The sequence below is a fragment of the Gymnogyps californianus genome, chromosome 5, assembly GCF_018139145.2.
Source record: "Gymnogyps californianus isolate 813 chromosome 5, ASM1813914v2, whole genome shotgun sequence".
NCBI lineage: Eukaryota > Metazoa > Chordata > Aves > Accipitriformes > Cathartidae > Gymnogyps > Gymnogyps californianus.
Window position 1 is genome coordinate 38,193,760 of NC_059475.1, and position 25,518 is coordinate 38,219,277.

Genomic DNA, 25,518 nt, shown 5'->3' on the forward strand with positions numbered 1-25,518 from the left:
TGCCAGGCGGCTCGGGCCGGCGTCACTATGGCGGCGCCGGCGTCCTCGGCCCCGCCGAAGAAGATCGTGGCGCCCACCGTGTCGCAGATCAACGCGGAGTACGTGACCCAGGTAGGGCGGGCGGCGGAGCGGCCCGCGGGGGTCTGCGGGCCGCCTCTCCCGCTGCCGGGCCAGGTCCTGGAAAGGCCGTTCCGGCAGCGGCGGCGCCTCGGCGTTTAAATAGTCTTTGCAGTCCGTGGGTGCTAGGGGAAGGGTCTCATTTTGTCGTAAGTGAAGAGAGATTTAGCGCCTGTGTTACATATGAAAGGGTATGTGCCCCCAGCGCTTCCAGACTAGAGGGATTTACAAGAGCAGTGCTACAAAATAAATCAGGTTTGCTATAATACGTGAAAAGCTGCTGACAGTTTCTGGTAGCTGAGCGTTTTAAGTGGTTTTATACAAGTGTTCATTTTTTGTGCTGCAAATGCTGCTTTCCTTCCTCTTCTGCAGCATAAAGAAGGTTGAATAAAGTTGGTTAGGAAGCTCTTGCCACCATAGCTCAGGAGTTTCGGTGAAGTGATGGCTACAGTGAATTGCTTTAAAATATTAGACGTTTATATATAGTCTCTAGTTCCTCGTGAAATTCCTCAATGGGAGCGTAATCACTTGCAATCTGGGGTTTGCAGTCCCTGAAAGATCATGGTATATTTTTGAGGGATTTGCTAGAAGCAACTTAGGAAAAAAAAATTGTTTATTATATAGCAGTATATGCAGCTGAAATTTTTACAGAGAATTGCACCTCTGTTGGAAAAAGTTTAAGCGTAAAACCTTAAATGGTTGAAAAGCATTGCTGTTGGAAAACATGATTTTGTTACCTGTAGTTACTGTAAGCTGAAATTAAGCAGTATACTAGTGAAATAAAGTTTGGGGATGGGATGTGTTATAGAGTTATTGTATCATTACATCTGAAATTGTATATATTTAACCTTTTTTTATTATTTATTTTTTCTCCCATACAGTTAGCAAATAAATACTGGGCTCCACACGTGAAGAAAAAATTGGCTTTTGATTCAAAGGTAAATACTTCTACTGGAATTGTGTTGGGGTGTAAAAGAATGAGGATCAATCCTTTTCTGATATGCCAACCTCCAATGGTGCTTACTTTATATTAGAGTATAGGAGGCTGCTTGGAAAGTCAACAGTTGCTTAACACACTGTAATTTGTTATGTATTTGTAGTTTATAAATGTAGGCACTATTATGAAGGTGTGCTATAGCAGTGCAGTTCTTTTAGATGCTATTTGTTCAGTTTATTTTGGCCAAAAACTTAGGAGAGTAAAAGATTTTTGAGCATCTCCTTTGAGGTTAAAAGATGTTTGAGGAGGGGCTACTCTTAGAAATCAAAGAAGGATAAAAGATGCAAGTATTACTGCACTGTATACTTCTTTCTAAAAGCATCTTCAGAGAGTTTTGATCAAACAACTTTAGTGCTGGTGGATATGCGTGTTTTGAATGTTTAAAATTTGACATGATGTGTTTGGTTTTGTGTTGGTTTTCTGTAGTGCGGGATTCTTGAATGTTAGGTTTCTTTCCCTTGTGGGTATTTGGCTGAATCTCCCTTTCCAGCCTCAGTTTAGTCACTCTATTTGTAGCATTTGTGATAGGATTTGTCTGCAATTATTAGAATCAGGATGTATATAAGCAACAGGATTGCATCTCTGTGTCATGGGATGTCAAAGTGTGCCTACTGCAACAGGTAGTGCAGATTCTTTCATTCCTGTTGGAAAAACTAGGTAAAAGTGTCTGGATTTGGTTAAATGTCAGTTAAATAAACAGTGACAACAGATAACTGAGTTGATGCAGACTTGACTCTTGAAGACTGTTCTTTAAATTCAACAGTAAGCCAAAGATTAACAATAAAAAAGTTTGTGTATCTGTTTGACTTTTATATAAAAATGTCAGTGAGATGTAGGTTGTTCCTTCAGAATAACTTGAATGAAAGTCCTATCAATTCTCTATCATTGTGTGCTTTCCCCTAAGTTGATTTACTTTCTTTGTGAGAATGTATGTCTGTGAAGCTTTTGGACTCCTCAGAGCTGAGACATAATTGTTACATTCTTGATCAAATAGCAGTAAGCAGAGACTAACTAATTCAGCATAACTTTGAGTGCATAAGATGTCTTAATGCATTTTTAATCACTTTATGAAGTATATAAAATTCTTAACCATTTTTTTTGAAATATTCTTTCGCATAGGTTATAGAAGATGTATATATAAAAGAAATTGTCAGGTCAAAGTAAGTACACTAGTCACTTTTGCTTACAGACAAGCATTCCAACATTATCTGTATTGAAGTGGTTTCTAATGTTTCCTAGAATATTTTAAAGTACATTAACATGTTGAAAGCAGATGGAAACAACTCGAGTGCATTTGAGTCGTTTAATCATTACAGGATTTCAAAGTCTGAATGTGGCAAAAAGAAAGTTCATGAGCTCATGATCCTTAAATGTGATGGTTGAACATAATATTGTTTGGTTCCTTGATGTGGTAGTCTGTTGTGTTTTATGTTGGTTTTGTTGTGATAGTTATAGAAGGCTGGTCCCTTCTTTTGTCACTAAGGTATGTAAAGAAAAAAAAACAGTTGAGGAGTGTGCTGCCTCTAGCTTTTTACTCTTTCTCTAATTATTGTTACCAGGTTTATAAAGGGCAAGTCTCATTTCAATGAACCGTAATCTTAGATGGGGAACACAAAGAATTCAAGATAAACTGCACTCTACAGCTGTGTATACAGAAGAGAGTTGTAACCATAGCTGTTTGGAGCTTTTCAGGGGAAGTTTGAGGTCTGAAGAGAATTCTGTTTATCGTTCCTTTATGAAAGTAATCTAAGAATTGCCATACAGGATCAGAGCAAGCTTCCATTTCCAGTCACTAAGAAGAGATACCATTACGAACTGATTAAATATATAGTTGTAGTTTTCCAGAAGACACTCTCAGCTTCTAGCAGTTTATTTCTTCAAGACTATTGGAAGCAATGTCTTCATATTTAAAAGATCTAGATGGATTTTTTTTTTAATGTGAGTTTGGTTGCTTAATGAACCTGCATGAACTTTAGCTTCCACAGTGTTATAGCAGTTGCTTCTGCATTCAAGTGGTTGCTCTTGGATGGAAATGGGGAGGCAGAAATAATTCCTAGATGTTTCTGCAGGTTTCGTTATATAACAAAATAAGGGAAAATATAGCCATTTTCCATGCAGCTAAGATGTGTATGGGAGACTTTCTTTCCTGTGTTAATTGATTACTTTTTCCTTTTTAGGTTTGCTATTAGAAAGATAATGCTTCTTGAATTCAGGTAAGCTAATTGGAGTGAAGTTTTAAATTATTTTTCATAGGAATCTGTAAAGATGAGAAGCGAATGCAGGGCAGTAAGTCAGTTTGAAGGTAGTATACTTGTTTGTTCCTACTTACAAAAGCTTTGAATTGTGTGCCTAGGAAAATTAAGTGAGGAGAGCTTAATTTAAGGAGGAAGTAATTTAATAACATATCAGAGTATCTTGGTTTATGATTCTGAATTTCTAGTGTAAGTGAAGCACCAAAGAAGGGAGTATGAATGAAATAGGTGAAAAACTTGGGTCTGTAATTTGGAATGTGTCATTAAGCCTTAAATCAGAACTCACCAAAGTCAGAGGAAGTTTTAGGATTAAGTCTCTTACTGTGAGGGTAAAAATGAATTGTGCTGCAGCAGCATCACTAACATTTTTTTCACTTGAAAAGAAATGGAAGTCTGTTTAGAAGATTCTTATAGCTAATTCAGACTTTCCTGGAGGAACTTATAAAGCATGTCTAAAATGATGTAAAATAAATACCTGCAATATTTACATATTTAAAACCACAATATTTAGTGTTCTGTTTGGCTCTGTTTCATTTAAGACTACAACTATAGTTCTACAGTAGTTGTCCTTTGCATCTTACGCTAGGAAATGCTGCATGTGGCATTCTTCAGACAAGTGAAGTTTTTTCTTTTTTTTGTTCTCCTTTTGGAAAATAAACATGAATTCATGCTATGACTTTGTATTCAGCTGTGGCTACTTGTTACACTTGAAAACCCTCTGGTGAATGTGTCTTCCTGATAAGAAACTCATCTGTCTCTTGTAGCAGTTACCGAGTCCAACAAGTTTTGCTGCAGTGACCTAGATGAGACATAACTTCAGGAACTACTCACAAACTATAAAGATGGCTTTAAGGAGAAGGAGGAAAAAACCCCTGTGGATAACTGCTCTTTTGAATGAGTGACGGATTATGTGGGTGGCAGCAACTAATGAAATATTCTTTGTCTCTTCACAGCCAGTACCTTGAAAATTACCTATGGATGAATTATTCTCCAGAGGTGTCCAGTAAGGCATATTTAATGTCAATCTGCTGTATGGTGAATGAGAAGTTCAGAGAGAATGTCCCTGCGTGGGAGGTAACCAATTTCAATTACAGCTAGTATTGACTTTGATGCACAAGTTGCAGCTTTTGCGGTGTGCTCACTTATACTGACAGAAGGTAGCAAAGCTTGTAGTGTTAAAAGTAAACGGTACCTCAGCTGGAGTGTTTTAAAGTGTTTTAGAGTGTGTGTTCTTTTTGGAGAAAGCAATGGACGGATGAAAAATCACCTGATCCTTCTGGTGCGTGAGTCCTTTGTTCTGCTGTGTGACGCCTTTACATCATCATTAGCATTTGCTTTTTTTGGCACTTGACTAAAGTCAGGCATTTGCAGAGAAGTTCTTGCTCTGATATTGGAAAAAAAAAAAGAGGATTTTTATATCTGTGGATATAAGAAGGCACCACTGGAAGTCTAACATATTATCCAATAGTGTCTTGCTTAAAACCTGTGAATATGGTTTTGTAGCTTTCTTGCATGAAATTTTATACTAAGGTAATCTCTTATTCTGCTTTTGTGTGTAGTGTTTTTTGTAATAATAGGTTTAGAAATGATTTAGTGTTTCTACAAACAGTCCAGTTCTCACAGGCCATCTCAACAACATGAGCCTCGTTAGAAATTCTATGCAGGCATTATTTCAGAAGCATACTTACTCTGATAGTAGTGCCATTACTTCAGTGCTGGCAAAGCACAAAGGAGTAATAACTTGCTCATATGATATCTGTGTCTTTTTTTCTTCTGGCATACGTACTAGATGCAAAATGACAGGTGCATGTTACTTTCCAAGCAGCTTAGTTAAATTTGTTATTGGGTACATGGCTGCCCTTGTAAAGAAACCGTTTTATCTTGACAATTATTTGATTTATCTTTTTCCTGCTGAGGTAGCTGAATGGGAGTTCCACAACTGTAATTAATATCTGGTGGTTTTTACCTGCTCACTTTTTGCAGATCACTAAACAGCTGCCATAGTTTTGGCCAAAATCTACCAATTCTCATCTAACCTGTGTCATTTTACAGTAATTCTGTGCGATCACCAGTTGAACATTCCCACAACACAATCCACTCCACTTGTGCTTCTTGTTCGGTGTGTCCTATGCATCACCTGTGTTAGACTACGCAGAAGGCAGTAGTCCGACTAAGAGCATTCCCATAGTGCGAGGATCCCTGGTCAGGAGGATATGATTAGTCTGTTTTGCTTGTGCTGCCTGGTCAGAATAAATAAAAAAGAGAGAAACTAATCCTTCCTTTTATAGATTTAAATGGATTTAGAGAACTTAAGCTATGTTATGTGAATGAAGATTGAAATTATTTGTATCAACCTGACTCAAAATCAACTTGCTCTTCTATTCCTAGACATTCAAAAAAAAGCCAGAACACTTTCCCTTCTTCTTCAAATGCATACTGGAAGCGTCACTGGTTGAAAATGACAGTGAATACTCTCTGCATGAACAGACAGTCCTGCTGCTTTTCCTTGATCACTGCTTCAATAGTTTGGTATGTTAAAAGTAACTGTAATACTTCCAGTGTGTTTATGCTGTTCTGTGTTAATAGCAGTTTAGTTTGAGCAATTTCTTCTTATGAGACAGATGAAGCAAAATTCCCATTTAAGGAGGAAGATGGTACTGAAGGGCTTTTACCCCTCTTTTTGACTCTTGCTTTGTCTCTCTCATCACGTTTGCTTTTCTGTGACACAAGGTCATAGAAGAGACTTGAAATTGGAGGATTGGCACTTACTGCAATTTAAAGGCATGTATTCAGACTTATATTTAAAATGTTGCTTAAAAAAGTATATTTGAAAAGCTGCTCTACACTTAAAAGCAGATTACTTATTACTGTGCTCTTTTTAGTTTGGCTGGGAAATTGCACAAAATTATTTCCATCAACTATTGAGAAAGACAGTAATTTTTTTCACTTTTGAAACCAGGTTTAGATAATATTTCAATCTGCATTTCTCCTGAGTTAGTTTTAAGAAAGCATTGGACAAAGTTGTGTTTTCAGTCTATAGTAAAAACACAGTTACAGATCTAGTAGCAGTTACAGGTAGCAAGTGTGGAGAATAATTTACAATTATCTGTTATATGACACAGTACTTTGTTACGTCTCTTGCTACTGGGCTTTTTCTTTACTTACATTGCACACAGGATGTATCAGTTAAAATCAGGGTCTGCACAAGTAAAGAACAAAATCGTGTCTCGCAGACAAAACAATTTAGAAAGTGTATTATTTGATTTTGGAATTAGGAATGATTATAGGAGTCAGTAATCATCCTGAACCTTATGTGTATAGCTTATTGAGGTAGTATTTTTCTGCGGTGGCCATGGTACAATGGATCTTCATTTTAAAGGAGGGTTTGATAGTGACTGTATGGAATCCTACTTGCAGAGCATGTTTCTCATATAACATGATATGGAAGCCAGTAAAAAAGTGCTTGTAAAAGCATACTGCTATTAGAAGCTGCCCTTCTTTGAGAAATGTGGAACAGGATAGTCACAGTAGTGTTTTAAGTAAGGAGCACTGAAGTGTGAAATTTTAGAATGCTGAGAAGAGTATTTGTCCATGAAGACGTATTTAAGATGTTAATGGAAGTTTTTCAGTAGTTTAGGAAAGAAAGAAAACTTCGTGGATCCAGATCACAGGCAGAGTTGGAGAGAGAACATTTGAAACAACAGTTGAAGTTACATGAATGATAGAGAAAATTAGTTATTTCAGATAATGGGAAGAGTGTAGATGAAGTGGGAGAAACTTGATAAATGAAGGGCTTCAGGAGAGAACAGAGTAAAAACAAATAGAGAAAGCACAGTAAGAAAGGTCAGTTCAAGAACAAGAAATGACTGAAGAAGGAACATCAGTTCTCATCAGCTTCTATGCTAAAAATACTTACATGGATGGGGCCTCTGCTGAAGTATTAAGGACTGACAGAATCCATGAAAAGAACCTAAAATGCGAAAGTCATCAACAGTTTTAAGTGTTACTGGGTAGGGCTATTGTGCGGTTTCCTGTTAGGAAATTGTGAAATCTAATATAACAACATACATACTTTTGTCAGATGGTAGTGTACATGGATGTGTTTTGTGAGACAGGCATGTCAGAAAACATAAGAATTTTTAAAAAAAGTTTTCTGTCTGTAACTCTCTAACAGGAGGTGGATTTGATCAGAGGTCAGGTGCAGCAGCTCATTTCCTTACCGATGTGGATGGCTCTACAACCTGTAAGCATAACACTGTAAACTGGCAGAGCAGTCTTCTGGGCATTATCCAAGTCCTGTAAAGTGAATTCTTATGGAATACTGTTATGGAAGTCTAATATTTAAAGCTGCCTGCATTGCTATGGAATTATGTTTTTGTGTGCTTGGTAAAATTTCTTGTTTCTTGTTAATTTCCATGTAATTGTAATTATTAATTAATTATGTAATTTTTCATAAAACTAAGCTTTGTTGCTTAGAGCTTCTTCAAGCTGTAATTTGTAGACAAGGTCATGAGATCACAGGGACTAGGGAATGGAGCTGACATGTAGCCATGGCTAGATTCTCTCTAGCAATATTACATTCTTGTTTTACAGTGATACTTATTGAGATTAGTCAGATACAGCTATTTATTTCAGTTTGTTATATATTTTTTCTTTTTTAATAAGACTGGATTGTATTTTTATCTCTCATGAAAACAAGGATTCTTGGTGACTGAATAACATTTTAACATTTCAGAAACGACTGGAACAAGAGCTGAAAAAGACACCAAAACTAAGAAAATTCTGGAATCTAATTAAGAAAAATGATGAGAAAATGGATGAGGAGACAAGAATGCGGTATGTTACAGAAACCTTTTTTCCTGTTAAATCCAAAGCCCTTAATGCGTTCATTGTGTTTCAGCTAAAATAAATTGTTTCAATAAAATTGTTTTTTAAAAAAACTGTAAAGATGGCTAGTAAAAATTGATCATGTGTGGTCTCCTGGAAACTATTTTGTTTTTCAGTAGTCTTTATGCAAAATACTGTTACAGAACTTCATATTTTATTTGATCAGTGAATTTGTGATACCAAGTCTTAGAGCTATAGGATTAAAGCTGTAAGAGAATATTCATGTAGTTACTTGTATTTTTTCATGACCTTTAGCAAATGTTTAGCTCTTAAGCAAATAGCTTATGCAAGTATTTGAATAAATTTGTGTGTATCTCACTAAAGTTAAATGTTCCAATACTTTTGTGTTGCAATGTGGCAAGGTGTAGGTGGTGACATACTTCTCTTTGACTCAGTAGAAGCATAGTTTGTTAATCAGTTCTGTGCCTAAAAATGTAGACTTTGCTAATCTGTCTGCCTGAGTGCAGAGAGAAAAGTTATCATGTAGACAGTTTAGGTGTGTTTCAAAGCAACCTGCTACCATTATATGAATTTTAAAGCAGCTAACTTTGTATTAGTGAAACATACGATGTACTTCTAGTCTGTATTTAAGGAATATTAATGCTTTTGTCACATATCTGATTTTAGAGCATACCAGGAGAGAAGATTTCTTTCACAGCTCATACAGAAATTCATTTCTGTGCTAAAATCAATACCTGTCTCAGGTAACTGTGGTTCTTATATTACTTTGGTATCTGGTAATCTGTCTTAAATTCTTTTCTGTTCCTGAAGCAACTACTCCTTAGGATACCAGCCTGAGGTTGGAGACCTTATCTGGATGGGGGTTTAGTGAAATCCATGCCTGTCTGCATGGATTTCATGCCAAAATTAGTATTCAAATCTGTATATGCTTTAAAAATGAAATAGCAGAAAACTACTTTAAACCTCTTTTCCTTCTGTTCAGTATGGACTTAATAAAAAAAAAATTTCTGGGTACTGATATTCTTTATTGTGTGCTTACAGCCTTCTTACAGCATTAAAGAATTTTATACATAGATGCCTTGTTAAACAGGTGGTATAAATGCATATAATAAGGCTGTATTCTGTCAGTACTGTTGATTTACGGTAAGAACAAAAGCGTAAGTGAAGTGAAATTTTGTAAGATTTGACTGCTCTTGATTTATAAGTCATTGTGACAAGCAAAATTATATGCTTGCCTGATTTAGAAAGGAAAAGTGTTTGTACAGGAAGGTGTTAGCCTTTTGACAAAAAAGGCTTATTATGCTCTAAGTACAGCACAGTTTGGGTGAAATCACTTCCTGGAGTTCTGTTTTTGCTCTTAAACTCTTAGCAAACTTCAGCTCTTAACTGAGCTCTAAGGGGAAATTCTGTGTATTGTGGCTTCCTCAGAAAGGATGCCTATCCCCTCTGTTTTCCCAATTATGCAAGACCTGTTTAGGAAGATTTACATTAACAGTTCTTTGGAGGCTTTAGGAAATAGATATTCATTAAAGCAGACTTAGTGTTGTGTTTTGAAATGATTCTAAAGGCTCCTTAGTAGTCACCGAGTACTTTTGAATATTGTCAAGGCCTTTTGCGCGCACCTTGATTGCAGCTTTTAAATAGGTATTTTTGGAGTACCCGGAGTTAAAAGTTCTTAAGAAGCTTAGCGGGCCATTGGTATCTCGTGGAAGTGTGCGTTTTTGTATGTTGTGTTGGTTGTTTTTTTCAGAGTGGATAAAATCACTCCTGAAACTCTGATTCCATTACTTTCTCATATCCAAAAATTTTCTAGTTTGCAATGAAAGAAAAGATTGTTTCAGAAGGAGAAGAATGTGCTAGTTAACTTTTTAATCTTGTTAAAAGCTAGTACTGATATATTAGTAGCAGTTACTATTAAAGAATAGTTCAAGTACAAATATATTGTGGTGTGGCTCAATTGCAAAAAAAATTTTTTTTTTTTTTTCTATTTAGGTCCTATTTCTATGGACAAAGTTCATTATTGTGAGAGATTCATTGAACTCATGCTAGATCTTGAGGTAAGTTATTAAATTCTTTCAACCTATTTCCAGGTGTACTTTTCTAGGTTTTAAATGTGTAAAGTCATTATTACAGCCTGATTCCAATTAGCAGTTGTGCATATGGTTGCTTAATGGTGGTTTTCTGTCTGTAAATGGGACGTTGTAGCAGTGCATCCACATTGGGAACTGACTAGTAATGTTTATAAACCAGATGAACTGTTAGAGAAAGCTAGGATCCTAAATTGCTCAGTGAAGACAACTTTGTTAGTTGAAGTAGTGGTAATAATTCTGGCAATTGATGAAAACGTGTGACGCTTTAATCCACTAGGAATAACCCAGAAGTATTCTTCCCAATGCATAATAGGTTACTTAAAATATCTTTTGTGTTGTAGGGTATAACCCCAGAAAGCGTCAGTAGTTCTGCAATGCAAACTATTTCTATTTGACTAGAATTCATTATTTAGAAGTAACATTTCTGGTGTTCTAGGTTTGTTACAGGCTCATAGGAGGCCAAGCAAGGTTTTGTGAAATTTTTCAGCAGGTACTGAGAAAGTGGGACAATTTTAAGTTTCACAGTAGCAGAATTAAAAATAAAAGACATTAATTTACGATTTCGCACGTGAGTAGCAATTTATTTAAAATAACTTCAGATGTAGAAGACATTCTGAAATAAGACAGAGTTTTCTGAAACAGTAAGCACAGGGAACTTTAAAATGGCTTGATCTTGAACTCATACAGGCTAACTGTCCTCTGCTAAATCACTTAAGTAGCCTGTGGTTGTAGTTGCAATAGAATGAATTCTTTAAATTAGAGCTTGTTGTCTTATGGGTGTAATCTACTCTCATAAGAGAAAACATGTATTTGAAGTTAAACTTAAGTCTGGCTGTTAGCCAAAATGCTTAGAGGCAGTACATTTAATGTTAGTTCTCACTAGGTATTACAGGAAGGTTAGAATTCAGACAGTTTATGAAGCCTGTTTAAGTGACTGGAACAAGCAAATGAGAAATTAGCTGTAAATCCAAGTCTTTTTGCCTCGATAGCGTGTACTGTGTTAATGGGCTCTTTTACCTATGTCGAGGCCTTTTTCAGAATATTACTGTTTCATACTACGGTATATAGACTACCATCAAAACTTGGTGATTTGATAATTTGAAAGGAATGACTCCATGGAAAGTTCTTACGGTTTTCTGAGTTTGTTTTTTGTAATTATTGTGCAGGGCAATTAACATTTTCTACTACAGATTCTTTTATTTTCTTTGTCTTAGTTCTAAACACTGTGTTGATGCTTTGTGGCTTTGTAAATTCAGTCTGTAGATTCCATTGAGATCAACTCATTTATCTCTTCAATTGTTGAGGTGTACTACTGTATGCTGTTAAACAGTTGCTACATATAGCAGCTTAAGCTATTTACATTGAGAAGATCTCTGTTTTGTTTACAAAAAACTTTTATAGGTTTTTAATTAAGATTTGGAAAATTCTTAGATCTAATTTGAGTATCTTACAAAGAATAGAAGATACCATACCATATTTAGAAGAAACACAGTTTGCAGTCTTGAGAAAGACAAGCTTACAATTAATGAAATAAGTATAGAAAGCAAACATTTAAAACAATGTTGCAGCAGTTTGACATATCTTTTGTAGCACACGGTCATTATGTAGACACTTAGTAGTAGAACAATTGCTTTATTTAATTTACTTTTATTACTGGCAGGATGCAATCTCACTAATGGCAAGTTTGTGCCGTGCTTCCAGTCATATAAAAGGCTGTGTTCATAGCAGCCTTACCTGCATAAAACCAGTGTCTTGGCATACATAAATGCTGCTTTAATATGAAAACCTCTGTTAGGGTATTAGATATGTAAGTAACTGTGCAGCAATCTTATCTTGATATGTCTTCTTGAAATGGAAAATTATAAGAAACCAGGATTTCTTACATTTTGAAGAATTGCTTGTATCAACATGAGGTTGTTTACCACAGGCTTTGCTTCCCACACGGCGCTGGTTTAATACAGTGTTGGATGACTCCCATCTTGTTGTTCACTGTTACCTGTCCAGTCTTGCTAAAAGAGAGAAGGAGGGTCATCTCTTCTGCCAGGTGAGATACAAAGCTGTTGAAAATAACTTCTTTATTCTGATGCAGTTCTGAATACTGCAATTGTTTCATTTTATATTTGTTTGTTAAGACAGGTTTTTCTGATGGATACAAACTACATTTATCTAAATCCTTCAGACAGTAGTTCTTTCTTACCTGTACCTATGTGTGTGACTGCTCTTACATTTCTGGCTCTGTTTTTGAACAGTTCTTAACAGTACAACCTAGAAAACAGTGCAGTTTCTGGCATGCTTTACCCCACGTATAGCAGATGTTGTCACCAATGCATTCTTCTGTGCTTTGTTTTGACCTCAGACTGTTCTACAGTGCAGCTGTTTTTCACTACTGTCCTTCAGTTTACTCAGTCATAGACAGTGTATTGGTTTTTATGGCAGGATCTGAAGATCAGTCCCCTTTCCTGCATCTCAGCTGCTTTTCCTGCTGCTTGCTGTTCCCCATCTGTGACATCTGTTCAGTTTCTCTGAGGGTCAGTATTGATGGAACACAAAGCCAGCAGCACATCTGAATAATTTTCTTCTTCTGAGTTAAATAATCTCATTGAACGGTAGGATGAATTCCAGAGCTGGTATCAGAGAGGGCAGGAGGGAGCAAGACCTCTCCCTTTTGGTAGCGGCAAGCCGTAAGTTGGATTCAGTGTCCCAGTGAACCTCTGGCTAGATCACGTTAGTGCAATTAGTTTCAGTTTCAAGTCCTAGTATGTAAAAGAAACCACACTGGTTGTGGGCTGTGCTGTAATTTCTATGGCTTGCAGATGAGATACCGAAACAAAATCATTTTGTGCATCAGCCAAGTGTAAAATTTAGATACCGGTCCTTAGTCCATTCCTTCAAGAACTTTGAGGGGTTCTTGTTTGTGCATAGTGCCCAGATTTGTCCTCTTAAATTGTGTTTTTGTTTGTGGTAGGGTGTCTCTTATTGTTAATCCACTAATTTATATGGATGATGTCTCAGCTTTTAGATATGCTTAAATTCTACACTGGCTTTGAAATCAATGATCAGACTGGAAATGCTTTGACAGAGAATGAGATGACAACAATTCACTATGACAGAATTACTTCTCTACAGGTAGGCAGACAGCAAAGTGCTTATGGGAGGGAAAGATTTGGTTTGGTTGTTTCAGTCTAATTTGCATCTGGAATAGGCATTAAGTTATTTCCCAAAGCAAACTCCTTATTTTTCCTCTTGACTTACAGGAATAGTTTTAACTTCACTTTCTATACCATATTGAAGACGCTTAATGCTTCAATGTTATGTATGTGACTATGACTAAGTAATATGCTCTAGCAAAACACCACCACTTTTGATTTGATATTGTCGAGATGAACTACTTCCATTAAATCTATTCAGAAGGGAAAATTAAGTGCTGTTGGAACTTAACTTACGATTATGCAGTAGGTGGCACCATTTCTTCAAGATCAGTGCACACATATGGTAGCAATAGTGGTTCCTTGTGCGTAAGAGACAAAATAAAAATTCACATCGCTTGTAGTCATGTGAAGATAGTTACGCTCGACAGAATTTTTCCCATCAGTTTTAACAAAAAAATTCAAGGAAGCATGGTTAAATTAAACTTGTTCCTTGTTTTCCTTAGTTGTCTGCAAGGCTACATATCTGCCCCCTTATGTTTTATTTTAATGACAGAAAAAATGCTGATAGAAGGATGTATAAAGAAAGATACTGTGTTGGAAGCACAGGAGTAGGAAATAAGTGGTGCTCACTAAGAAAAAAGGAGATTTCTCATGGTTTTTATTTCTATCCTGGTAGTGTCCATAGGGTGCTACATGTTATGAATCAGAAGAAGCTATGCTTTTGTATAAATATTTAGATTGTTACTAAATTGTTTCATTAATATGCTTACATTCACGTTTTGGGTGTGGGTCTTTTGTAGAGAGCAGCATTTGCACATTTTCCAGAGTTATATGACTTTGCACTCTCAAATGTAGCTGCAGTAGATACTCGTGATTCACTGGTGAAGTTATTTGGACCCCTTAGGTAAGTTATCAAAATGAAATTTAATATGGAATTGAAATTCTTTGTTCTCAGTTAATTGTTAAATATCTCAAACTTCACTTAAAATACTGATCTGTAATTGTTGGTCTCTGATGAAATTCATAGTTGGATTTTTTTTTTTTTTTTTTTTTTAAGAAAAAAAAGCTATGGTAAGTGCTCTCTCTCGGGTTTCAGTGCCAGTGACAGAAGCTTCTGTTTTTCCTTCTGCTGTGCAGCTCAAATATTCTCCATCAGGTGGCATCGTACCTCTGCCTCCTGCCACCCCTTCCTGACGGGGAAGACTCCAGCTATGAAAAGGAGTTTCTGCTGGAGTTGCTGGTAAAAACATCATTAATGTTGCTTGTATTTTTAATTTTGCAAACTCAAGGCATAGCTAAATCTAGCAACTACACAAACAAAAGTAGCCATTTAGGACCTTTTGCTGAACCACCTGTGGACCACAGCAGTGTTACAGCAAGCAGTAAATGGCATACTAAGATGGTTTAAAAATGTGTAAATTAAGTATTTGAAAATGTTTATTTATAAATGTAGTTTCCCTGAGAAACTAGTATGTATGTGTTTGGTGTAATTGTAAAGGTCAATAAGCAGAGTCTCAGCAACAATTTTGAGTTCTTCTGGAAGAGTTGCTGCTCTTTATGTAGTAATCTGTTTGTCCCCTTTAAAAACAAAAAATCTGCTAAAGTAGATCTAGATATTCAGTACCTGTTTGGTTCCTCAAGCGCATTTGAAGTACCATTTGATGCACATAATGTTTTTTTGGATATGCAGTGTATAACAATGTTACTGTAGGCTTCTAATCTGATATCAGTGTTAGAATGGCATAGCTGTTTTTTAAAATCTTTTTCTTAGGCTTATTTTGTGGTTGTTGATTTCTGTAAAAATCGTTCACGTAATTTCCTAAGGTTTAGATGGTAGTAATATGATACTTATGGATGCCTTGGAGAGATATTTGTTCAGATGACATATTGTAGTATTGGATGGCTTTTTTTACTCCCAAAGAGAGAATTAAGACTAGCTGTTGCTGGATGAGCAGTGTTAGTTAGCTATTGACCATATGTTTAATGGAAAGCAAAATAAATTTTATTTGAAATTGATTCTCTGCTAAGCCTTGACTGAATATTTTCAGTTCTGTTGTGCCATTTTTGGTCTGTTGAGTAGCCAAACGATTGTTTAACTCTAGTACTATGACCGATAGTTGGACTATGTGTTTGTTCATCTTCTGATGTCACGTGTGCATTTAGTTATATTTAATTAAAAAAACTCAAAACTTATTAAAAGAGAGGTAATGACAAGTGACCACCAGCAGTCTTATGGATTAATGTGTATGTTTCAAAAATAGCTTTGTTGTCCCTTTTTGCTCTATGGAAGTTTAAAATGCATCCTTTCTTTAGGTTTCCCGTCATGAGCGACGAATATCTCAAATTCAGCAACTCAACCAGATGCCTCTTTATCCCACAGAGAAGATTATTTGGGATGAAAATATTGTACCAACTGAATATTATTCTGGAGAAGGTATGATCAGTAGTTCAGTAAATGCTGAACAGGACAGTAAATGCTGCAAATAAAGCAGTTCTGATGTCTGTTCATTCTGTCTTTGGAACTTATATGCAGTACTTTGGCATCTTCCAGTATCTTAAGAGTAAGGCCAACTTTTTTTGAGTTGTGAATCAGGAACTCTGAGATGAAATTGTTAGCAAATTTATAGTGGATTTAAAGAAAAATCCAAAGGCTATGTTTACACAAAGACATTTATTTGCTTCTGATGTGGGTAACATGTTCTATACCACCAGCTGTGGCACAGGTAGTTACTGTAAGGTGAAACAGGTTGTAAACATGCAGCAGAAAAGCTGTTGTCTGTGCTTTGCTCTTAAGTATGTTGAAGAAAGCCTTTTAAAAAAGAAAAAAAAGAGTGGTGATGGGAGGAAATTAACGCTAATTATCTCGTTTATTTCAAGGTAGAAGTGTACACATAGTCACTGAAAGGTAGTGTATGCACTCTAAATTCAGAACCTAGTATTCTTGCTTGATGTGCTCATGATCAAGGAAGCAAACTGCAAGTATTGCAAACAAAGAATTATATAATTTTAAGCTTTGCAATAAACAGCACATGAGTTTTTTTTCTGGCTACTTTAAAAAACTGTTGTTTTAATGTGGATCATGAGAATTTTCATTAGGAATGTGAAAAATTTAATTTCGAACGTGGAAATTCCAAATAACAACATATATCTTCAAAGACTAATATTAAGTATGTTTCTGGTTTGAGCAGTGAGTATTCCGTACCCTGCTCCATGTAGTTTTGATTCAGAGTTTTTTTGTGTAGGTATAAGCCTTAAGTTCAGCTGCTTAGCATAAATTAGTTTTTTTGGATAAATTCTCTGTGTACAAGCATTAATGAGAAGAAAGAGATTTTTGAAATTTGACCTCTTTAGATAGGCAGGGTTATAGGCAACAAAGGATCTTTTTCCAAACAGATATGATACAAATGCCATCTAGAGATCTGTCCAAGAAGAGATAAAGTACTTATGTTTAGTATGATGCAGGTAGTTAAAAGCTGACTCAGATTCTTCTGAACAATAGGTCTCCTGATGGGGTTTATCCTTAAAAAAAAAGCCACGACAAAACAACAAAAAACAGTCAAAAAACCCCAAAACAAAACAGCAAAAAACTAAAGCAAAAAAAAAAACCTCCACAAAAAACCCAAAACAGGGTGATTGCTGTAATGTCTAGGAAATTAATATATAAACCAAGATTTTTTTAATTTTATTTTTTATTTCCGTGAACACCACCTAGCTTGTTCTAATGCTCTGAAACATTCAGGTTCTTAAATACAAGTCAAGGTAGCTTTACTGTCATTCAGACCGTATTGGAAGGCTGACTTTGCAGTACTTAATTTGTTCAGGCACTATGTGTTTATTTTGTGTTTTATTAACCAAATATATTAATCACAATATATGTGTTATTGCTGGGGGAGGGGGGGAAGGGGGAGAAAGAGCAGCTCATCACACCTGTTTCTGCGCTGTTTTGTGACTTTATAATAATGCGTTAAAGAAATTTTATTAATGGTGAAATATAATTTTGGCAAGTAACAGTGGTTGCTAGTGGAAACGTTTCCTCCTTCTGTGGTGAACTCTTTTGCTATTATTCATGTATTGATAGCACTGTTGTGAAGCATTTCTGTTGCTGCCAGACTGTTACAAGTACTTTTCTATTTTGCTTCTCTCGGTTTACACTTTCTGTTTTTAATCTCCATGTATTCTCCAGCACGGATTTCAAACAAGACAGTTTTGTTTTCGTGGTCTTGGGGTTTTTTTGTGTTCTTAATTCTTCTGGTCTAAAACTTAAACAAGACTAATTTAGCCCAAGAAAGATAGGAGTATTGTTTCTGTTTTCTTTCGGAAAACGAGGGAAGAAGAATATCAGTCTGATAAATGCTGTGCAGCCTTAAGGAGGTGTTGCTACAGGCCCTGCCCTTTGTGCATATAACGAGCTTTACAGGACAGGATTTGCTACGTGGTGTTGGGAAATGTGTTAAAGTATTTTATCACCATGAGGCTTTCCAGAATAGAAATTACTGTGTTCTACCGCCTTTCTTTACTGCCGTTGTATCTCAGCACATGTGAAAGCCTATATGTAGTACATATACCAGTGAAAGGTTTCAAGGATAATATTGCAAGTTACAAAAGCCTGATGCTTTCACAGGTCTTAAGCATAGGTGTCAAACTGGAACGTTAATCCAGTAATGGTAAATGAGTAACATGTAAGAATTTTTATTACGGAAAATTTGCATCTAAGACTACCCTAAAGCTATGCAAGCTTTAGGACCTGTCTAGGAGTTTTAATACTCCTTGTTTAGTTAGATCTAATCTTCCCATGTTTTTCATTCTCATTTAAAAAAAAAAAAAATCTATAATCAGTAACAGAAATTTTTGAGGAAAGTTGTATATTAATATCTGATTTCTTGGCTTAAAACTTTTTTCTACATTAATGGTTTTTGTGGCTTCTAATAAACATAAAGGATTGGAATTGGAGAATTGTTGGATAATGCATGGGTTTTATTAGTTAATGAGCTTTTTTCATCGTTATTTAATGCTGGCTTAATTGTTGCGTTCCCAAAGTACCATTACTTTGCCCTGCATTTGATTTTATAAAAATCAATTTTGTTGTAGTCTGAATACAGGGAAGGAGTCAGTCTTTAAATAGTTCACTGTATTACTGCCAGAAGAATGAAAATTCCTTTAATCTTGTGCAGGTTCATCTAGAGAAAACCTGAAAAATGTGTGCTTTTTAGTGGCGTATATTTATAAAAGGAGTAGTTCTTAGAATCTCCCAGGATAACAACTATAGCAGTTAAAGAATAATGTGTGTATGTATTTATGAATTCATAGAACCAATGTATTAATTCATCTTCTTTTTGTTTATCCATCAAATACCTCTTCCCTTCCACCCTTACCCCTTTAGGCTGTCTTGCACTTCCCAAATTGAATCTACAGTTTCTGACTCTTCATGACTACCTGCTGAGGAACTTCAATCTTTTCCGCTTAGAGTCTACCTACGAGATCAGACAGGACATTGAAGATAGTGTCAGTAGGATGAAACCATGGTAATATTTATTAACTGATGCAAACCAGTCAGTTCAATTGTAATCAAAGTGCATTCGAGAATGAATAACTGACATTGTGTATATACTAAATACATAGTAACAAATATATTTTAAGTTATTACATAGATACTATGTTTTATACTAACTTCTTCCATAAGGTGTTGCCATCCTGTGGGATGATTTCGTAAGGGTGTGTTGATATGTGTGTGCGTAGATGTGTTAAGACAGTATGTTGGATGCTAACAACCAACCTGTATTGTGTTGAGATGGATGAGTTAGTTTTCCAAAAGTACTAAGCCTTGGCTGACATTACAAAATCTGGAAACTTAGCACCAACTCTTCTGGTTTATGAGAGGTGTTACTGAGTATTCTTGAATTTGCCATCTGCCACATTTTGATCCTTTTTAGATTTCAAGGAATCATTCGGTGTGATATCTCTTATACTCAGTAGTTGCTTTTTGTTATCTTCCTTTTTTCCTCTCTGTCTGTGAGTTGTGTTTTTTTTTTTTTTTATAATGCCGGCATAAGTTGCCTTTGTTTCTTGAAATTTAAGAATAAGTCAGTTCATGTTATGCTTCACTTCTAAAATGCAGGATTATGTGAATCTACTTCAGTAGCATGTAAAATTAAGCTTCTACTTTTGTCTTAGAGCTGACTGTGAGGTAAATTGTTTCACAGTTTAACAAAAGAACTGAATCTGTTATCAAATAATGACTAACAAAACTTTGGTGTTTGGGGTTTGTTTTTGTTTTGTGGTTGTTTGACTGGGTTTTTTTGTTGTTTTTTTTTTTTTAGGTTATCAGAATATGGAGGTGTGGTCTTTGGTGGATGGGCTAGGATGGCACAACCCATTGTCTCTTTCACAGTGGTCGAGGTGGCAAAGCCCAATATTGGTGAAAACTGGCCCATGCGAGTACGAGCAGATGTTACAATTAATTTGAATGTCCGAGATAACATCAAAGATGAATGGGAAGGTACTTACATTCTTTGAAATAAGGTGCTCAAAATAGGTGCTCATCAAAATACACTTTGATGTAATCTTATTTGTAAGATACAAATCTCAGGTAAAAAAACCTGAGATACAGATTTGCCAATGTTAATACACTGTTGAAAAGTCAGTTACTCAAATTCCAAGTCGAAGAAATTTATACTTCCCTAAATTGAAGGTTGAAATTATTAAAGTATTTACACATCCATTGGGAACAGAGTGTTTACTATTTCAGACTGATGTCATTCAGTTTGTAACTGTAAAATTCTGCCCTTTACAGGCAATGTGGAAAAGTAACTTAGCATTTTAAATTAATATGCATGCTAATAATGTCATATTGGAAAAGTAGTGGGGAATGTGCTATACAAGTGGAGAGGACAGATTTTGATGTAATGCAAACCAGTACATTTTAGTAGTTTTCAGTATATTTGAATGTTGTTAGGAAGTGCTGACTGTACCAAATACTGTTTCTTGTAAGTATCCACAGGCGACACTTCTTTTGCTTGGGGAATTGAACTTTAGTTGACCATGTTGGCAAGTGGCATAGAAGCATGTACTTGTACTTGGATTATCAGTAAATGTCACTCCCTTCTCTTTTAGAGAAACCTGTTAAATGTGCTGGAGCTGCATAGTGTCATTACAGGTCACGTAGCACAAATGCTAAAGCCGGAGTGTGTAATAAATAAGCAGATACAAGTTTGGGAATGTAGATTTCTATTAAAGTAGAAAAGCTAGGAGGATGGCAGCAGACTTCACTATACTGAAGGTAGCTATATAGTGGTGCACCTAGCTTTTTAAATACTAGAACAGCCTCTGTGATTTCAAAAGCAGTAATGCTTTAACTTAATCAAAACTGAGGTGAAGAATTCACGAATCATTGCCTGACATAACAGGGTCTTGATGAAACTGCTCTAGGTTGGATAATAACTGGTGCGTAATGAGAAATTACTTGTCTCGTATGAAGAATGCAGCATGTGTTTACTAAATTTTGAAGGTGTCTTCGATCTGTGAGAATCTGTAGGTACACTGGAGAAAGGATTAGTGTTCAAAATTACATTAGTGAATTGGAGAAATTGCATTTTAAAAGTAGGGTGTAGTTCAACAGGGATGAATATTAAGATACTAAACTTAAGCAAGAACAAGTCACTGCACAAATGCGTGTTGGGGGAATAACTTGTTAGGCAGTAGCTCTGCAGAATGAAAAGAGTCTGAGGTCATCATCGCTCAAAGGCCAGTGTGACTCCACAACATGTTACTGCTGAGGGAAAAATTAAAACACTCAACCAAGTCATATCGGGATTTATGAACTGGAATGTAGCATGGAAAACAAGTAATTTGTTTAAGTGACCTTTTACCCTATTAAGTAGATAACTAAAGTAACTTTGTTTAGGATTTTGTGCCCAGTTCTAGGCACTGCACTTAAATTGTTGTGGAAAAAAAAAAAAATTGGAGGTTAGTCCAGAAGAAAGCAATGAGAATAAGAGATTAATGACACACTACTTTTGAGATAAGACTGAAAATATCTAGGTTGTATAACCTAAGTAAGATTATTGGGAGACAAATAATCTTGAAATAAATAAGTTTGTTGTCATGAAAAAAGCAGTCAATTTCTCCTTTTCGTATCTGAAGTCCTAGCAGATATTCGTGTGTAGGTATAGTGGAAAAGATGACAGTATCCTATGGTTCTGTATGCTCTAAGTTAAAGGCATATTTTGAAACAGAACAGATTATTCTCTAAACAGGTGGGGTTTTACTTAAAAGAAATTTTCATGTATTCTATTGTATATATGTTAAGGACCGGATAAGGAAAATGGCATTCAATCAAATCACTGAATGTTCCTTTTTGGAATCAGGTCTGCGTAAACATGATGTCTGCTTTTTGATTACGGTACGTCCCACGCAACCTTATGGCACCAAGTTTGACAGACGACGACCTTTTGTTGAGCAAACTGGCCTCGTGTATGTCAGAGGCTGTGAAATCCAGGGCATGCTGGATGAGAAAGGACGTGTTATTGAAGAAGGTAAGATATACAAAAAATTGTTTGAAAGAATTTTTTTCTCCCCCCCCCCCCCTTTTTTTTTTTTGTTAACAGCCTAATCATTGCTTGATTCTCTTTTAAGCAGTGTTCATTGAATTCATTACCTACTTGAAAAAACAAACTAATTCCATAAGCAGCCTGAGAAAGGTTAACTAGTTTCCTCTGGTAAAATCTGATGTAATTAGATTAGTTAAATAAATCCAGTACACTTTGGGTTTAGGAATAAAATAACTTATATTCAAAAACTATTAGAAATGGGATGAAAACATGAAATAAGAATGTTTGTAATGCCACACAGAAATTAGTTTCATCATGTGAATTTGTCTAAATTTCATTTCAGGAACGATTATGGATCACTTAATTGAATGATAATCTGCTTTTAGCACTACTTCAAATTCTAATCTTACTGTTTCATTATGGGCAGGACCTGAACCCAAACCAAGACTTAAAGGGGATTGCAGAACATACAGAGTATTTCTGGACCCAAACCAGTATCAGCAAGACATGACCAATACAATCCAAAATGGAGCAGAAGATGTTTATGAGACATTTAATATAATAATGAGAAGAAAACCAAAAGAAAACAATTTCAAGGTGAAGTATTTGCTCATTGACTCTTAGGATGAGAGTTGGTCTGAATATGCCAGCAGTACTGAGACATGTTCATTTTAGATGCATGTAGTTAGGCTTTTTAGGTGGCGTTGGATTACTTCAGGAAGTTAGAGCATGTCAGCTGGTGATAACTTCCCCCTGCAGATAAGCATTGAAGTAACTGAAAATCAAAGCACTTCTACTTCATTTGCGTATATAATAAAACATTAGTTTATAATTTCAGTCTTTTAACAGGTAGTCTACAGATTAGTTGTATTTGGCCTTTTGGGTTAAGAGAGTATGTGGAACGTTTTTGTTACCTGATGTAATAGTAGTCTGTAGGAAAAGGAGGAGTAACTAGTCAAAAGGTGAAAAATCAGAGAAACCTGTTAGCTTTTGGGAGCATCACTGGATCAGTTTCTTATTGGGCTTTGGAGGGTGTCAGACAAGATTTTTAGCACAGATGTATTTGATAGTCCTTATAGAGATTGTATGCTAACTGGAGCTTTGTCCATTGAATGGTGCTTTTTTCCCTGCCCTAACAGTTTTCACACAGGTGCAGTGCAGTGCATTTTACTTCCTTGGGTATTCAATGTTGGAGAGCCTTCAAGGAATTTGATCAGAGTTCAAAATAAACCTGTTGCTAATGCATTATGATACTGTATATTGCATATAAGTAAGATTAAAATTATGCACACAACTTTAATTCAGTTTTGCATGTAAATTCAGCAAATGTTTTTTGGGAAGCTTATCAATAACTTAGCTTTCCTTACCCTCTGTTAGAGCAAGAAGAGGAAAGTTTTCCAGCAAAGTTGAAATGTGTATTTGAGTTTCTAGAATTGTGAATTGACGTAAATTTAACTTTGACCAAGTGGTCTGTGTTGCCCATAGTAAACTTTTTTGATCAGGTGGCATAATTACAGAATCACGGAATCATTTAGGTTGCAAGGCAACTCTAGAGATATCTAGTCCAAGCCCCCTGCTCAAGCAGGGTCACCTGTAGCAGGCTGTCCAGGACCATGTCTAGTTGGGTTTTGAATATCTCCAAGAACTAAGAATCCAAAACTTCTCTGGGTGACCTCTTCTAGTGCTGAATTGTCCTCACAGTAAAAGAAGTGTTTTCTTGTGTTCAGATGGAATTTAATGTGTTTTAATTTGTGCCTGTCTCCTGTCCTGTCACTGGACACTACAGAGAAGAGTCTGGCTCCCTCATCTTCATTTCCTCCTATCAGGTATTTATCACATTGATACGATACCCGCTGAGCCATCTCTTTTCCAGGCTGAACAGTCCCACCTCTCTTGGCCTCTCCTCATGTGAAAGATGCTCCAGTCCCTTAATCATCTTTGTGGCCCTGCACTGGACTCGCTCGAATAACTCCATGTCTCTGTTTTTATTGAGGAGCCCAGAACTGAACACAGTGCTCCAGATTCAGGGATGGTATGCCATTCAGAGGGACCTGGACAAGCTTGAGAAGTGGGCCTGTGTGAACCTCATGAGGTTCAACAAGGCCAAGTGCAAGGTCCTGCACTGGGTCAGGGCAACCCCCAGTATCAATGCAGGCTGGGGGATGAAGGGATTGAGAGCAGCCCTGCCAAGAAGGACTTGGGTGTACTGGTGGATGAAAAGCTGGACATGAGCTGACAATGTGTGCTCACAGCCCAGAAAGCCAGCCGTATCCAGGGCTGCATAACAAGAAGCATGACCAGCAGGTCGAGGGAGGTGATTCTGCCCCTCTATTCCACTCTGGTGAGACCCCACCTGGAGTACTGCATCCAGCTCTGGAGTCCTCAGTACAGGAAAGACATGGACCTGTTGGAGCGGGTCCAGAGGAGGGCCACAAAAATGATCAGAGGGATGGAACACCTCTCCCATGAGGAAAGGCTGAGAGAGTTGGGGTTGTTCAGCCTGGAGAAGAGAAGGCTCCGGGGAGACCTTGTTGTGGCCTTTCAATACTTAAAGGGGGACTTACAAGAAAGATGGGGACAGACTTTTTAATAGGGCCTGTTGCAATAGGACAAGGGGTAATGGTTTTAAACTAAAAGAGGGTAGATTCAGACTAGGTATAAGGAAGAAATTTTTTACAATGAGAGTGGTGAAACACTGGAACAGCTTGCCCAGAGAGGCTGTGGATGCCCCATCCCTGGAAACATTCAAGGTCAGGTTGGACCAGGCTCTGAGCACCCTGATCTAGTTGAAGATGTCCCTGCTCATTGCAGGGGGGGTTGGACTAGATGACCTTTAAAGGTCCCTTCCAACCCGAACTATTCTATGATTCTATGATTCAGCCTCAACAGTGCTGAGCAGAGAGGAAGGAGCACCTCCCTTGACCTGCTGGCAACTTCCTAATGCAACACAAGGTACTGTTGGCCTCTTTTGCTGTGAGGGTGCATAATTTTGTACACCTGAAAATATTTCTTGTACGCATGCTCAGTTTCTTTGCTGTTAGATCATTTGGACCTTTGAATCTCTAACGTTCCTTGGGTTTTCCATGATGAAAATGCAACACAAATGAAAAACTGCCTTTCTTTTGGTGCCTTAAAATCATGCGTTGCATAATTGAAGTGATTTTCATTTTAAAGGATTCTGCAGCAAGTTTAATTGAAGTGATTTTCATTTTAAAGGATTCCGCAGCAAGTTCTATGCAGATGGATAAAGAGGGAGGCAGGAAGACTTTGACTTTTTCTTTTCTGTATCTGGAAAGATGCCTCTGGTGTGCAACAGTAGCTTGTGGTCTGCACAGAGCATTCTGGTGCCATCCAGCTGTGGATTGGTATACTGGCAGTACTTCATAGGGAGTCCTTTATAACTTTACGTAAAAAAAAACCCCAAACCCAGAACTGATTGTTAATGTTGTGTGTCTGTGGCAGGTTCGTTTTACATTATAAACACAAGTGCTCTCTGCCAAAGCCTGTTGGTGTGCCAGC

The 25,518-nt window shown here is 36.6% G+C and overlaps 1 protein-coding gene across 1 annotated transcript in view; it reads left to right on the plus strand.

Moving 5' to 3' along the window:
- AQR (aquarius intron-binding spliceosomal factor) overlaps positions 1-25,518 on the plus strand; it is a 59,725-nt gene continuing 34,207 nt past the window's right edge. Inside the window, exons 1-19 of the mRNA XM_050897231.1 lie at positions 1-111; positions 999-1,055; positions 2,234-2,274; positions 3,292-3,327; positions 4,320-4,440; positions 5,755-5,895; positions 7,541-7,609; positions 8,102-8,202; positions 8,881-8,957; positions 10,207-10,271; positions 12,232-12,348; positions 13,317-13,430; positions 14,254-14,357; positions 14,591-14,693; positions 15,767-15,887; positions 18,834-18,975; positions 19,771-19,949; positions 21,817-21,984; positions 22,427-22,596. Of these exons, the coding sequence (XP_050753188.1) occupies positions 28-111; positions 999-1,055; positions 2,234-2,274; positions 3,292-3,327; positions 4,320-4,440; positions 5,755-5,895; positions 7,541-7,609; positions 8,102-8,202; positions 8,881-8,957; positions 10,207-10,271; positions 12,232-12,348; positions 13,317-13,430; positions 14,254-14,357; positions 14,591-14,693; positions 15,767-15,887; positions 18,834-18,975; positions 19,771-19,949; positions 21,817-21,984; positions 22,427-22,596 (2,010 nt within the window). The 5' untranslated portion in view covers positions 1-27. The remainder of the gene's footprint in view (positions 112-998; positions 1,056-2,233; positions 2,275-3,291; positions 3,328-4,319; positions 4,441-5,754; positions 5,896-7,540; positions 7,610-8,101; positions 8,203-8,880; positions 8,958-10,206; positions 10,272-12,231; positions 12,349-13,316; positions 13,431-14,253; positions 14,358-14,590; positions 14,694-15,766; positions 15,888-18,833; positions 18,976-19,770; positions 19,950-21,816; positions 21,985-22,426; positions 22,597-25,518) is intronic.